This window comes from Podarcis cretensis (assembly GCF_951804945.1).
Source record: "Podarcis cretensis genome assembly, chromosome: 4".
Classification (NCBI taxonomy): Eukaryota; Metazoa; Chordata; class Lepidosauria; order Squamata; family Lacertidae; genus Podarcis; species Podarcis cretensis.
Window position 1 is genome coordinate 80,105,615 of NC_137173.1, and position 14,447 is coordinate 80,120,061.

Consider the following 14,447-nt stretch of genomic DNA (forward strand, 5'->3'; position numbering starts at 1 on the left):
CAACAAAATTAAAATAAAATAAACAGAATCACTGGATCGCGCCAATTCATCCTAAGAAAATGGCCCAAATCCAAATAACTGTTCATCTAGCCTAAAGGCACTTTGTTTTTCTTCAAACAGCTGTTCCTATATGACAGGCAGCAGACTTTTTCCAGCTGCTCAGTTGGGGAGAAAGTCAAAGTTGCAGTGGGCACACATAAGCCTTTGGGCAAGAATGAAGTAGGTATTTGGGTCCTAGCCAATGTCATCAGAATCGGAGTGCTCTTCTAAAATATTCTGTCAATTTAATGATAACTGAAATTGTTTTCCAGATCAGCACACATAAAGTGAAAGTCTTGCTGATAAGTCATAAATCTGGAAATGTTTACCTCATTTCTCTAAATAACTCTGGTTATGGGAGGGTGTGTTATCTATGTCAATAAATTTAAATAAAATGACATCAATAAACCTATCAATAGCACTACTTGACGCAAATGTCAGATCCTAGATGGCATGTCACTTAGCAAATTAATATGACATTATTCAAGTGAAGAGATACTGACCTATCTTCTTTGTTTATCTGATCACCAAATCCAACTGTCTCTATTATGGTCAATTTCAATCGAACATTGCTTTCCCAGAGCTCATACGTCTCAGCTTTAAGTCGTACATTTGGCTGAAAGTGTGTTGACACACGGTAATCAAAACTGTTATTAAACAAACTATGAATCAAAGTTGACTTCCCAATTCCAGTCTCCCCTACAATTAAAGACAGATAAAAAATGTACATACATGCCACACAAATTTCACCATAACACAATGAGGGTAATTGATTTTTTTCACATTCCCCAGGGGGTGGGGGGTGGAATGCAAAGTGGCACTTACTGTAACTAAGGAATTAGTTCAGAGAGGCCATTGTCTCTTTTTTATTCCTTGATAGCAGTATCTGATCATTATGCCATGGGATTTCCTCAAAGGATGCATATAATATTTATTCTAATGCTATTTTTGCTGCAAACTTTTTGGGGCTTAGGGAAAACTTAACCCCACTTAAGTAATTCTGTTTATCTGAAGTAGTACAATACAATATCCTTCAGATTTTTCAATAGTAATGAGTTTAAAATAAAACAACTCACTGCTAGCAGCTATTTTACTTACCAATGCAGAGAATGTTGAAGCAGAACCCCTGTTGGATATATTTATTAACCAACTGATCTGGTAAACTATCAAAGCCAACATGACCAGACAAGGATAAGGGTCGGGAATTCTGCTATGGAAAGAATAATATAAATTGGAATACAAGGCTGCAACACTATTACTACTATGTTGGCAGCAAGTTGTTGCAAAGTCTAAATAAGTTAACACCCATCATCCCTGACCACTGGTCCTGCTAGCCAAGGATGATGAGAGTTGTGGTCCAAAACCAGCTGGAGACTCAAGTTTGCGAAACCCTGATCTAAAAGAAGGGTATACTGGCAATTTTTTAAACTTTGTTCTGCTCAACAAATTGTACAACTGCTAAAAAGCACTGCAAGAAAAAAGCCTTTGATAGATTTTTGTTTTGTTACACAGTATAGTTAGAATTCTACAAACAAAACCAAATTGCAAATTTATTTTGGCTGAATTCACGTTTTATTTGAATTTCTACTTTGCTGACCATAATTGTAATTCAAACAGTGTATGCCAAATTATATTCTATGATTCCTTTTTATATTGGGAAGGTTTAAAAACATTTATTATACATTATCTAAAAAGGTAACAACTTTTAAACATGTTGGACAGTTGCAGCAGGGCAGGGGGTAAGCATCTTGTGGCACCTTACAAATTTACTATGGCATAAGCCAATGCGGACTGTAGACTCTGAAAGCTCATGCCTTAATGAATTTATAAGTCTTCAGAATTCCCGCAAGACTCTTTGTTATTTCTGTAGTACTATAGCAATACAAAGAGAATACTCATCGATTACTTTACTCACACTCCTTGTTTCTTCTTTATTGACTGGTGGATAGGATGCTCTCATTCTCGTCTCAGACTTATACTTCTTGGGGGGAAAGTAGTTTAAATGATTTTCTAAAATAAAGAACAAATGGGGTGAGGGGGGAAAGGTAGGACTAAAATTTGACTAAATATTTTTTTAAAAAAAAATTAATTAAAACAACTGGGTAAGGAAAAAGTGGTAGGACTAGATTAAATAAAATCATAATTGAATAATCATATGAAATTTATTTATTTGCTTAATCGGACCTATTTTGTATATGAGTTAAAAACAAACACATTAAGGCATGTGGTATCCAACTAACATGTCCCATGCATGCATCCTCTAAATGTATTCTAAAAGTTCCCCCAACCCTTCGGAGCAGATGAGGGGCAAGCACAGGGAGAAAAGAGGAAGGAAAGTTCATTGTGGAAGCATAAATGTTTTCGCTGATAGGACGCATTTGTTGGGTGCTACCCATACGCAGAACTGGATTTAGGTTTGATGATGCTCTAAGCTACTGAAGGTAATGGGGCCCTTTCTATGTCCAGCTGTCCTTTGTCAACAACAAATTGTCACTGTTTTTTGTGTTGAATATATGCTATATGGTAATTTATGGACCTAATAGGTATCTAAAGCCATTTGCACATAACAAAATATGTATTTTATCAAAGTAATTGTGGAACTTATCTTAAATTTTGGAAATGTACATCCAGGTTTTTTTCCTCTTTAATTTTTTGGGGGGCCCCCAAGAGAGTGGGGCCCTAAGCTGGAGCTTGTTTAGCTTATACGTAAATCCGGCACTGCCCATATGCTGTTTTTAGGTGATACATATGCAGCATGTTATGTTGGAAGAAGCACTGTGGCTGGGGAGCATGCATGCATGCAAGAAGGAGCTGTTAAGTGAGAAGAAAATGACACTTGCCATGTGCAGTTGGCATTTTTCAAACAAACCACACTTATCCCATTTGTTGGTCCCTATGATACAACATCATCTGGCTAAGCAAAGCCGGATGTTTACAAATTCCTCCTCGCAGCTGCATCCAAGAAGGGAGGGAAAGTTCGCAAACTCGAGGCCCGCTGTCTCTTGTTCTCATCAAACAAAACCCTGTTTTTTGTTTTTATTAGCGTGGCATCCAAACACAAGTAAAGTAAGCCGGCATTTCCTCTTCAGCCAGAACCCACCTCTTTGCAACTAAATACAACATGAAATCGAAGCGTTCACCTACTCCCAACTTTTTTTTTTTTAAGTAGCCCACGATGGTAACAAGCCTGTGAACATGCTCTCCCTCTCATTAACCTCTGTATATGATTCATTTCAAAGCTTCACCAAGGGAAGCCCACAAAAATTTGCACAGCTATGATGATTCTTTTGCCTTGAAAAATAATGGGGGGAATTAGAAGTCCCTCCCCACCAACAGTTGGGTTAGTTCCCTTTCCCCAACTGTAAATTGAGTCTCCCCATTCTCTCTCTCCCTCCACAAAAAGTGTAACAGGGCCTCCCCCCTGAAAAAAATCATAGTTATGTGCCAGCTGCAATTTGCCCTCTGTGGCAATGCAGTTAGTGTCCCTGCTAAAGATCGGGCTTCTGTTTACTGTGATAGAACAAATAACAATTCATGAAGGCTGCTGGCTGCTCCAAACCTGCAAAATTACTGCCTGTGGTAAGGGGCTCACGGATTAATTACAGCGCTATCTGTGCCACGGCCATCAGTTACGGGCATAATGCCGCCACCGTTTCCGACAGGCCTGCTGTTTGTCGCAAGGCCTCAGGCTTCTCGGCCTACCTTTCTTCAGCTTGCTTAGGCCTAGCTCCTCAACCAAGGCCTTGTCTCAGCCCTGGGCTCTGAGATGTCGCCTCCGAAAGTGGCTGCATTGAACTGAACCTTCCAGAAGTCTAGTCATGTGATAGGAGTTTCCTTCAAGTTGTTGTTTTTTATCACCAGGATAGGAGAAGGGCAAAACTAACGCTGGCAAGGCTGCAAGAATCCTCGGAACTGGAATACAAGACAACAGAGGCCTGCTCTTAAAACCGAAAGGAGATTTGCAACAGGGGCAGATCTTCTTGTCTCGAGTTCCAGCGGTGCCTTGTGCGACGCCAAAATTTGAGGTCCCCACCACCTCACCCCACCTCTCTTGCTGCATTCAAAGTAATAGTTGCTGCACCCCAAGGTTTCACGCCCAGTGTGACTGAACCCTCCCCTAAATCTGCCCCGGGGATTGCAGAATGAATTTTTTGCCTGCAGAAATTGCTGGAAGGAGAGGTGGCTGCAATTGGCCAAGGAAAGAGAAAGAACTAACTGCACTATTATAGACATTGGTTCTGCCGAAGGGCTGGGCAAGAAGTCACTTGTGGACCATTAAGTTAGTTGCTGGAGGCTGTTTTCGAACTGCAGGCTCCCAGAAAAAAAGAGATGGCTCTAAAATGCACCACTTTTCCTTTGCAAAAGGGTGTTGTTTCCATGTATCTGGCTGGAACAGCAGACCCCTTTAACATAATGCTTTGCCACACTGGAACTGGGATTTTAATATAAGGATTTTGACAGAAGGTTATTTTCAAGCCTAAATGATATGCAGGGGTGAGAGGGGCATATTACAGGCTGGGTGGAGAGGTGGGAGCCTTCCCTGTTCAGCTGCATGGAAGATGTTCATTCCTCATTCGTTACATTCCCAAAGGTTGGGGATAACTCAAGTTTCAAATGGTGCATATCTTCAGCCGCTGACTCACCTCCTTTTATTCTGATTGGCTCCAAAGGTTGAGAATGCTTCTCTGTGACTTAAAAAACCTCCCTTTTCAAAAGCACAGAAAATTTGGCAGGAAGTTTTTTGCAATTCTTACTGCCTCCTTCACAGGGATATTGAAATTGAATCTGGACTTAGAAGACGCAACAAGGATCTTCCTTGTTGTTGTTTAGACAATTAGTTGTGTCCGACTCTTCGTGACCCCATGGACCAGAGCATGCCAGGCACTCCTGCCTTCCACTGCCTCCCACAGTTTGGTCAAATTCATGTTGGTAGCTTCAAGATCACTGTCCAACCATCTCATCCTCTGCCGTCCCTTTCTCCTTGTGCCCTCAATCTTTCCCAACATCAGGGTCTTTTTCATGGAGTCTTCTCTTCTCTTGAGGTGGCCGAAGTATTTGAGCCTCAGCTTCAGGATCTGTCCTTCCAGTGAGCACTCAGGGCTGATTTCCTTCAGAATGGATAGGTTTGATCTTCTTGCAGTCCATGGGACTCTTTCAAGAGTCTCCTCCAGCAGCATAATTCAAAAGCATCAATTCTTCGGCGATCAGCCTTCTTTATGGCCCAGCTCTCACTTCCATACATCACTACTGGGAAAACCATAGCTTTAACTATACGAATCTTTGTCGTCAAGGTAATGCCTCTGCTTTTTTCTTTGTAGGAATATGGTATACCACCTCCTTGTGGTAGCATGCATGAAGCTGCAGTTACATTGGAAAGATGCAGACAGATGTACTGTCCACAAGTGATATGACAGGATATGGTTGTAGGCTTTGGCTGATAAACTTATGCAATGCTGTAGAGTGATTTGTGAAGAAACAAAAAATGATACTTTTGATGCTGATTGGTTTATGTTTATTTCTTGTAACTCGCTTTATTTATCTTAACATATTGCTATTACTTTCTGATGCCTCATGACTGTTTTTTGCTTTGTATCTCGTGACCAATACCCATTATTTGTTGTTTGTATTGTTTCATGTTATTCCTAATAAAAACAGTATTAAAAATAAAGCTCAGTCTCATGTGGGTGACTCTAGGACACTGGGGTCAGGGACCCTTCTGCAAAAATAGTAACAGGTCTTCAATCTGTGACCCCCAGACCACTTGATTCAGTGCTTTTTTTAATATGGTGATTTGTATGTTTCTTAATACTTATAATGGATTGGTGTATTTTTAAGCTGTTTGTCTTTATAATTCATGTTGTGAACTGCCTTGGGCCTTACACTGGAATAAAAGTGGGGCGTAAAGAAATAATATTGATAATAAAAAAAAGTAATATCCAACAAGAACGGTGTGGTTGGATTATCACTTGCAACAAATCAAAGGTCAGATGAAATGGCATCGAGTTTCATGTTACTCTCTCACCACTGTTGTTAGCACCTACTTGCTCTCTTGAAAATGTGATTTTCACATTCACTCAAAGTTTTTGCCAGATTATTAGGCAGTAAAAAAAAAAGTATGATCTATAAATAGATCAGAAGAAACCCAGAAGGACGGGTTAAAATACAGACAGTGTTCCTTTGAGAATGATTTCTCTAGCTTCATTTCTTACCACATCACCAGAATAACATGACCCAGATGAAGGTATTTTTTAATTATTATTTTAGCTCAGGAGCAAGGAACATGGAAAATGTTGCCTAGCAACCCAATATCTATTCCAAATTGTAGAAGAAAGGATCCTCCATTACCTCGTTGTGACGGATTCAGAGTAATTCAGACTCAGAATAACAGAATATTTTTAACCGTCTCCTATAATATCTTCTCCCATTCTTTCACACTCAATTCCCCACCCACAACAGCCAGTTTCTTTCACCCCTCCCCTCATTGGTTCTGTTGCCTTCATGTCTTCTTCTTAGAAATTGCATTTATGTTGACTGATAAAATAGTTCAACAACATGAGATTTTAAATCTAGGCTATGTGCAAATTAGCACCTTCAAACATGACGTAGCCCCCCCCCCCCCCATGCCTCAAGTAACTTTTAACATTACCCTACACATCTGAGAAGGGGCAGGTATGTATCCATTCAATGCACATTACCTTATTTTGTTTTTCCCAACCAACCTCCTATACAATGAGATGTCATCTGCATGTGTGCAATGGCTGTCTCAAACGTAAACACCTCTGCTTAAGTTTTCAAATTAGACGAAAGCTGGCTTGAGGACCATACAGCAGTATTTCTCAAGAAAATAAGGGATTCGTGTAGCTTATGGATAACATTGTGTGTTTATTTCCCAAGTTATGCATTTATATATACATGTTTTTTAAGTCCTGCAGAAATCTACGAGGATTGCGGATACAGCTACTTTTGCTTATTAGTAAAAAGGAACCGTACAAAGGTTAAAAACCTATCGGCTGCCATAAGTTGTACAAGAACTTTAAAATTAAGTTAAGATTACATTTAGAGTACAATATTCTACACGGTTACTCAGTACTTCCTTAGCCTCAAGTTAGGCTGCAATTGTAAACACAAATGATGGGGAACCTGTGGCCCTCCAGATGTTGCTGGACTACAGTGTCAATTATCCCTGGCCACTTGGCCATGCTATCTGAGGGCGACAGGAGTTGGAGTCCAACAATACCTGGAAGTCACAGGTCCCCCATCCCTCCTCTATGCACTTACTTGGAGTCAGCCGCCCCGTTGCCCATGCTGAACACAAGAGAACCTGCTTCTGGTTGATCATGCACAGGACTGCAGAGTTCAAAGAAGGATTTTGCAGCCAGCTCTGCAAATTTAGTTAGCAAAGTGCTAAACTGAAGGAAGACCTCTCTCCAAGGCACTCAATCTATCATCTTACAAACTCAGTTTGTCAGGGTTCTCATAAACCAAACCTGGTTTTATTTGTTTTGGGAAATTTCTAGTTTCCACTCGACTGGCGGCATGTAATGTAAGCTGAAGAACAGCAAAGCCTGTTCAAGTGGAAGGTATGTTTAAAAACCAAGCTGGTTCTCAAAATATATTTGGGAATGAAGCTTAATGCTTCCACGAATAATTCAAAAGCTTATCATTATCACAGACCTGGAAAGGACATTTGTAAGTCCGTTTTGAGGAAAGGAAGTGGTTATTTAAACAGGTTTACATATTTTATTCAGCTGAATAAATGCATTCAATTGTGTATAGCTAAAACAAGATAAAAGGCACCAGTTCTTTAAAACATATGTAATATATATTCACTTCTGTACTACAGTGCTCATAACTCAAATGAAAACTGTTTTATGGCACAGTAATCTTTGGTGTGTGCAACTTGGCCACGGGTATATAGTTTAAGTGCATATCAATGGCGGCTTAAAAGAAACATCCTTTTAAATATATTAATGCAACAGTAACCCTACAGTACATTATGCAAAACTGATTATACATTTTAATATACTTTTCCATTGATTAAGCAGTGATCAGTTTTCAAGTTCGCTTGCATTAAAAAAGGGGGAGGGTGATCGACGTTTCATCATAGGGAACTGTGAAGAATTTCTCTTTGTATCTTCAGTTTCACATAAAGCCAGAGCTGAAACAGAAAGAGGCATATCAGATGTGCCTTTATCCACAGAGAGCAAAGTCTATTTACAGTATTAAAGCTTCCATCTTCAGTGTGTTCATTTACTTTGATAAGTCCCGACTAGACAAAACTTGAACCGACTTAAATGTAGAGAAATATCACATGGTATACCCTTCAATTTCCCTTTTGTTTTCTACAACTCTGTTAGCTGTTATGTTGAAAGTGTGAAATATAAATCATGTAAAACAGGCATAGGCAAACTTGGCCCTCCAGATGTTTTGGGACTACAATTCCCATCATCCCTGGCCACTGGTCCTGTTAGCTAGGGATGATGGGAGTTGTAGTCCCAAAACATCTAGAGGGCCGAGTTTGCCTATGCCTGATATGAAATAAGTCTGGTGAATCTGACATTCTTGCTATGTTAGTATCAAAACTATGTTGCTCAGCTGACAGTACTCTTCTGCCAGCAGAATAGAGAACAAAAGCCATTTTAAGCAAATCTTCCTCCCCCTAGCAGCCCCACTCATACCCCAAATCTTCCCCAGAGAGTAGGTAGACCTGCAGAGAAGATTTGGGAGGTAGGCTAGGGCAGTGGTGGAGGGCAGAGAGAAGGGAAGTCCCACTGCACAAGCTGAGTTCCATTGCAGAAATGGGCAGACATCATTGGATAACTCCCTACTTTCACTACTGAGAAGATAGGAAATGTTCTCATTGAACGATTTCATAATTTAAAAGTGCACATTTCTATTGTGAAAACCATTAATAAAATTTTGCTTTACATGCAGTGATTCCTTGCAGCAGTTGAGATTTTGGGCAGAACAGTGGCTAATATTCAGCATTAGGAATACTCAGAGCAGACCCACAGAAATCACTGGGCTAAAAATAAGTTGCCTTTTGATTTCAATGAGTCTACTCAGAGCATGTTGGATACCACCCAGTGAGTGCAACAGCTGCCCATACACAATACAGGTTTAGATTGTTGACTGCTCCATAACAGCTTCTGCCACGACCACCAAACTACAAAAGCTGTTGGGAATTTCAATAGCATTCTCTGGAATGAAAAACTCAAGTATTAAGCACATTGTGACCATGCGAATCTGTTTTCAATGACTTACAAAACTAACATACCCTAACCATACAACATTTGCAAACTACTTCCAAGCTCTAGTCACGGTGTTCTTTCCCTTTCTAATTTCTCTCTCTCTCTCTCGCTTCCTGTATATTCGCAACTTCCTGATCTCCGATATCAAAACACAGCAGCTCAAGCCGAAAATCTTGTTCCCTTTGGTGGGGAAGGGGACATAAAAAGAAGAGTTTTCATAAAAGTGCCTGATGATATCAATAAGAAAACCTCAAACAACTTGCAACAAAATTTACTTATTTTTCATACTTCATGGCTGAATAATTTATACTACTTAAAATATTCATCTGAATTGGACAGTTCGCCCTAAATCCTAAGATCCTCTGAAACGGATTACTTACTTTTTCCGATCCTTGTCTTTTTTTAAACCAACCGTGGGTGTTGGGGGCAGGGCCCTCCCTTGGAGTATGTCTGAAGCAGCCTTTCTCTTACTGAATGCACTCATTTCATCTTCCAGGAGCTTTCTTTTCTCCTCTACTTTCATCCTCTCTTCTTGATGAAGCCGTTTTAAATGTTCAAACTTCACTTGTAGCTGAAGTAGAGCAAAAAAAAATGTCATTTCTGCCACAAGGTGGCACTTAGCATTCCATCCTCAGTAATCGCACAACAGAACACAGAGACTGATTTTCTAAGAGTTTTGAGCTTCGTGTTCCTATTTTATTGACATTACGCACACCTGCACTTACAGTAGAATCCTAACCCTTTCTGAATTTAGTATGGCTTACTCCAAGGTGAGTAGGGTTAGGAATGCAAACTAGAGCCGTCTACAAGACCAATGCCTTAGATTTAAATCCTTTTTAACGACAAATGCGGAAAAGAGTATATTAAGTAAACTTTTCAAAAGGAGCACCAGCCTTTAGGATTATTCCATATTCGGTTTTCCTTTTCTTGGTAAATGGAGAACAGGGCAAAATCTCAGAAGAAGAAGGAGGAGGAGGAGGAGGAGTTTATGAGGTATTTTTAATAAAATTCGCCAAAATCTAAACTTCAGACATGGGTTGCCATACGTCCAGATTTTCCCAGACATTTCAGCAATTTCCACCCGGACACAGTTTCCTGGCTATTTCCGGAAAATTGTGGATATATGGCAATCCTACATTTCTACCTCAATCAGTCCCATCTCTCAATATGCATATGGTACTGAGAGAAACTATGGCTTTGGGTCAACAGTGTATTCCCAGCTTAAATGGACTGACCGCTCTTAATCCTGTTAAACTCAACTTTGAGGCCACTGAGCCATTATAAATTGCTGGCTTATAGTGTATCGTTGAACCCTCTTTAAAGTCAACAGGGAGTTGCCATCTTAAAGGTAAAGGTAAAGGTACCCCTGCCCGTACGGGCCAGTCTTGACAGACTCTGGGGTTGTGCGCCCATCTCACTTAAGAGGCCAGGGGCCAGCGCTGTCCGGAGACACTTCCGGGTCACGTGGCCAGCGTGACATCGCTGCTCTGGCGAGCCAGAGCCGCACACGGAAACGCCGTTTACCTTCCCGCTGGTAAGCGGTCCCTATTTATCTACTTGCACCCGGAGGTGCTTTCGAACTGCTAGGTTGGCAGGCGCTGGGACCGAGCAGCGGGAGCGCACCCCGCCGCAGGGATTCGAACAGCCGACCTTTCGATCGGCAAGTCCTAGGCACTGAGGCTTTAACCCACAGCGCCACCTGCGTCCCAGTTGCCATCTTAGATATACATAAAATGCTTAATTTAGTGGCTTCTCCTGTTCCAATCAGCTGGGAAGCAAAACATGACCATCCACAGATATGCTAGTGTTTTCTGCATAATCAGAGGACTTACCCTATATGTACATAAAAATCATCATATTTGTAAACCAAAGAAACCTTTTTTTTGGGCGGCGAGGGGGTCAACCAAGCCTCAGCCAGAGCTCAGAACATAACCAGAGGTACCCTCGTTTTCTCCAGCCAGTTCCCAATTCTGCCTCTACTGGGGCAAAAGTGCATAACTCTTCCAAGAAACCTTTGGCTGAAGTTCCCAATTGGCTCTCACTGCATGCACAAGGAAGAGGAGGAAGAACTCTGTGACCCAAGGTGAGGCATTGGAAAAGAAAGCGAGTGGAGGCATCATGTGCATACAAACACATGCACAGCACAATATTTTCTTCCCAAGTCCTACTGGTCCTGATCTAGTTCCAGCCATGATCAGGATGCAGAGAAGGCCCTTACATAAACGGGACAGAGCACATACAGCCAAAGCTTTTCTCTTTTTTTTGCAGCCAAAGAAACAAACCATAGTTCAGTGGAAAGAGCAAAGCTCCAGCTCGTGCATGCAATTCTCTTCAGTGCATTATTTTGCTGGAAGCTAGCCAACCTATTCTGCTTCTTTCTTAAACACAGTATTTTATCTGCTCACACTACCACTGCAACCAGATCAAATTCAGAACAGTAGGCAGGCACTCTTACTTCTCGCTCAGCTTCTTTCAGCAGTGCTTCTTTCTCCTTGACCCTCTGAACGAACATCTGCCTCATCTCTTCCTCTTTCTGCTGCAATTCACCAAGGAATTCATGCCGCTTGGCTTCGTACGTCTCCTGTAGACTGAGGATCATTAAATGTAAGCAGTCTTTGTCACTTGTGAAAGGCAACAGCATGTAATTTTTACTGTATTCCACCAATTTTATGCACTTTTTTCATTTATCTCTTTACTATACTGTAGAAGAAGAAGAGTTTGGATTTGATATCCCGCTTTATCACTACCCGAAGGAGTCTCAAAGCAGCTAACATTCTCCTTTCCCTTCCTCCCCCACAACAAACACTCTGTGAGGTGAGTGGGGCTGAGAGACTTCAGAGAAGTGTGACTAGCCCAAGGTCACCCAGCAGCTGCGTGTGGAGGAGCGGAGACGCGAACCCGGTTCACCAGATTACGAGACTACCGCTCTTAACCACTACACCACACTGGCTCTCTGTAATCCTTTCGAGTAACATATGCAAAGTCATTAGTTAATTTGATCTTAATCTTAATAGCAAGAATACAGACCAGTTCTTCACCAAGCAACGTTGCAGTTCTGAGCTCAATTAGAGGGAAAGGCAGCACAGGTTATTCAAGTTGTAACAAGGGTGGCAAACAGCCCTTCAGATTTGGCTTCAACAAAAAGATTCCAGAGCCTTTGAAAAGCTTCATCTGAGATGTTCTCTGACCCAGAACAGTTGTAGCACGGTAATGCTCCCTTGTGACAATGACCTGCATTTCAGGAACTATGCAAGGTCAGTCTGCAGTGTGCAAAATGAACAGAACAGACTCTCACATTACCATAAATACAATGTGCACAGACTTAAAAGCATAGGTTGTGGGGATTGAGAAAGTTTTTCTGATTTCAGCTAATATCCTCTGTTCTTACAGTAGTTAGATTCAATCTCACTATTTAAAAGACGTTACCATTTTGGGACGCAGGTGGTGCTGTGGGTTAAAGCCTCAGCGCCTAGGGCTTGCCGATCGAAAGGTCGGCGGTTCGAATACCTGCGGCGGGGTGCGCTCCCGCTGCTCGGTCCCAGCGCCTGCCAACCTAGCAGTTCGAAAGCACCTCCGGGTGCAAGTAGATAAATAGGGACCGCTTACCAGCGGGAAGGTAAACGGCGTTTCCGTGTGCGGCTCTGGCTCGCCAGAGCAGCGATGTCACGCTGGCCACGTGACCCGGAAGTGTCTCCGGACAGCGCTGGCCCCTGGCCTCTTAAGTGAGATGGGCGCACAACCCCAGAGTCTGTCAAGACTGGCCCGTACGGGCAGGGGTACCTTTACCTTTACCTTTACCATTTTAGAACTTTCACCACAACAAATTCAAGTCCATAAGGGGCTAAAAGGCCCACATGACCTAACAATTGAAATAAAATTTTAAAAGCATGAATGATAAAAGCAAACAAATTGTTCTACAAAGAGGACAGGTTGTGGACAGGTGTCACCAACTAGCCTTCTGAAAATATTTACACAGCTGCTCACATCAAGGAAATCCTAATGCTACAATCCATGCAAAATTATGCAAATAGATTCCATTTCCAAAACTGCTTTATTTTTGCATAAATAAATCCTTACTTATGCCAAGGATTTGTAGAATTTTTCTCTTATTGTGAGGTGTGAAGTCATTTCGTGTTGGGTTTTGAGTTCTTAAATTGTTCCTTTTTTGCTTTAAAGGCTCTTGTGCACAGGAGGGTAAAAAGTTTACAGGGATGTTTTGCTTATGAGGATTAAGCTGCCCTGTTAAGCAGCTCATCCTAAGAACCTGGCGACTGAGCCAGGCTGTGGGAGTTGTTGCAGAGGTGTCAGTCTGCCTAGTTCTGCAAGTCTCCATAGGCTGGGTGAGCACTTTGCCTCTCCCCCCCCCCCCCCGCCATCTCCTCCAATCAGCGTGATCAGAGGTGACCCCATTGCTCTGTTAAGTTGTGTCACTCTCCAACTAGGGTTTGGATTGCAGCCGAATACTACTCTCCCAACTAGCTAAAAGATAAGTCAAGCAAGAAGACAGGGTATCTATTCAGCAGGCTGTTGCATCAGAAACTAGAAGAGGTGGATTTGAAGACCCGCAATAGAGAAAGGGACTGAAACACTGAAAAAGCTCAAACACTGCAAAAGCCTTACAAGAGTGTGTTGTAAAGTGCAATATACAAATGTGACACTAGATGGTGGTGGTGAGCTATGGCAAATTCAGTGTATTTTCCAGAACGTTTTTTTTAAAAGCATTTTTGTGTATGTGTGTGCAGATTCCACCCAAGTCACTTCTGGTGCCAGTGAATTCCAATCCACTCAGTTATTGCTTAAACTTTTTCTGCGCAGGCATCAACAGCACAGCTTTAGGTGTTTAGGTGTTAGTAACAGGAGAGGAAGGACAGTGGGAATGAAACACAAAGAAGAAAGTTTATAGAGAAAGTTTTTACTTACATTAGTTGGAAAGACAAAAGGAAAGGAAAAGAAGATAGTGCACATGAAGGAAGAACTGGCACTGGCAAAAAGGAATTCTGAAAGAAATTAGAAAATGTCTTAGGTTTACCTTCCTGCCTGAGAATACAATTACCTTGGACCACTTCAAGCTTATACTCTCTCCACACAGTAACACAGTTACTTTCAATGCAAGGACTCGCCATTCTTCAAGCCACTCTCAACTAAAAAAGCACCATT

General features: G+C 41.6%; 1 protein-coding gene across 21 annotated transcripts in view; it reads right to left on the bottom strand.

The window, feature by feature from the left end:
• The window catches only part of SEPTIN10 (septin 10), a 49,467-nt gene that overhangs the window by 14,199 nt on the left and 20,821 nt on the right, over positions 1-14,447 (bottom strand). The window contains exons 1-4 of one of the 21 annotated variants that reach the window (XM_079972832.1): positions 3,742-4,057; positions 1,955-2,020; positions 1,138-1,246; positions 543-738 (exon numbers count right to left, since the gene is read on the bottom strand). The exons of 4 other annotated variants lie outside the window; for them this stretch is intronic. In XM_079972832.1, coding sequence (XP_079828958.1) covers positions 543-738; positions 1,138-1,246; positions 1,955-1,999 — 350 coding nt within the window. In that variant the 5' untranslated portion in view covers positions 2,000-2,020; positions 3,742-4,057. Of the gene's footprint in view, positions 1-542; positions 739-1,137; positions 1,250-1,954; positions 2,054-3,139; positions 3,323-3,598; positions 3,713-3,741; positions 4,058-6,901; positions 8,198-9,670; positions 9,862-11,745; positions 11,879-14,029; positions 14,288-14,447 lie in introns of those variants that run through there. 16 more of the 21 variants (XM_079972849.1, XM_079972850.1, XM_079972846.1 and 13 more) reach the window with 16 other exon arrangements.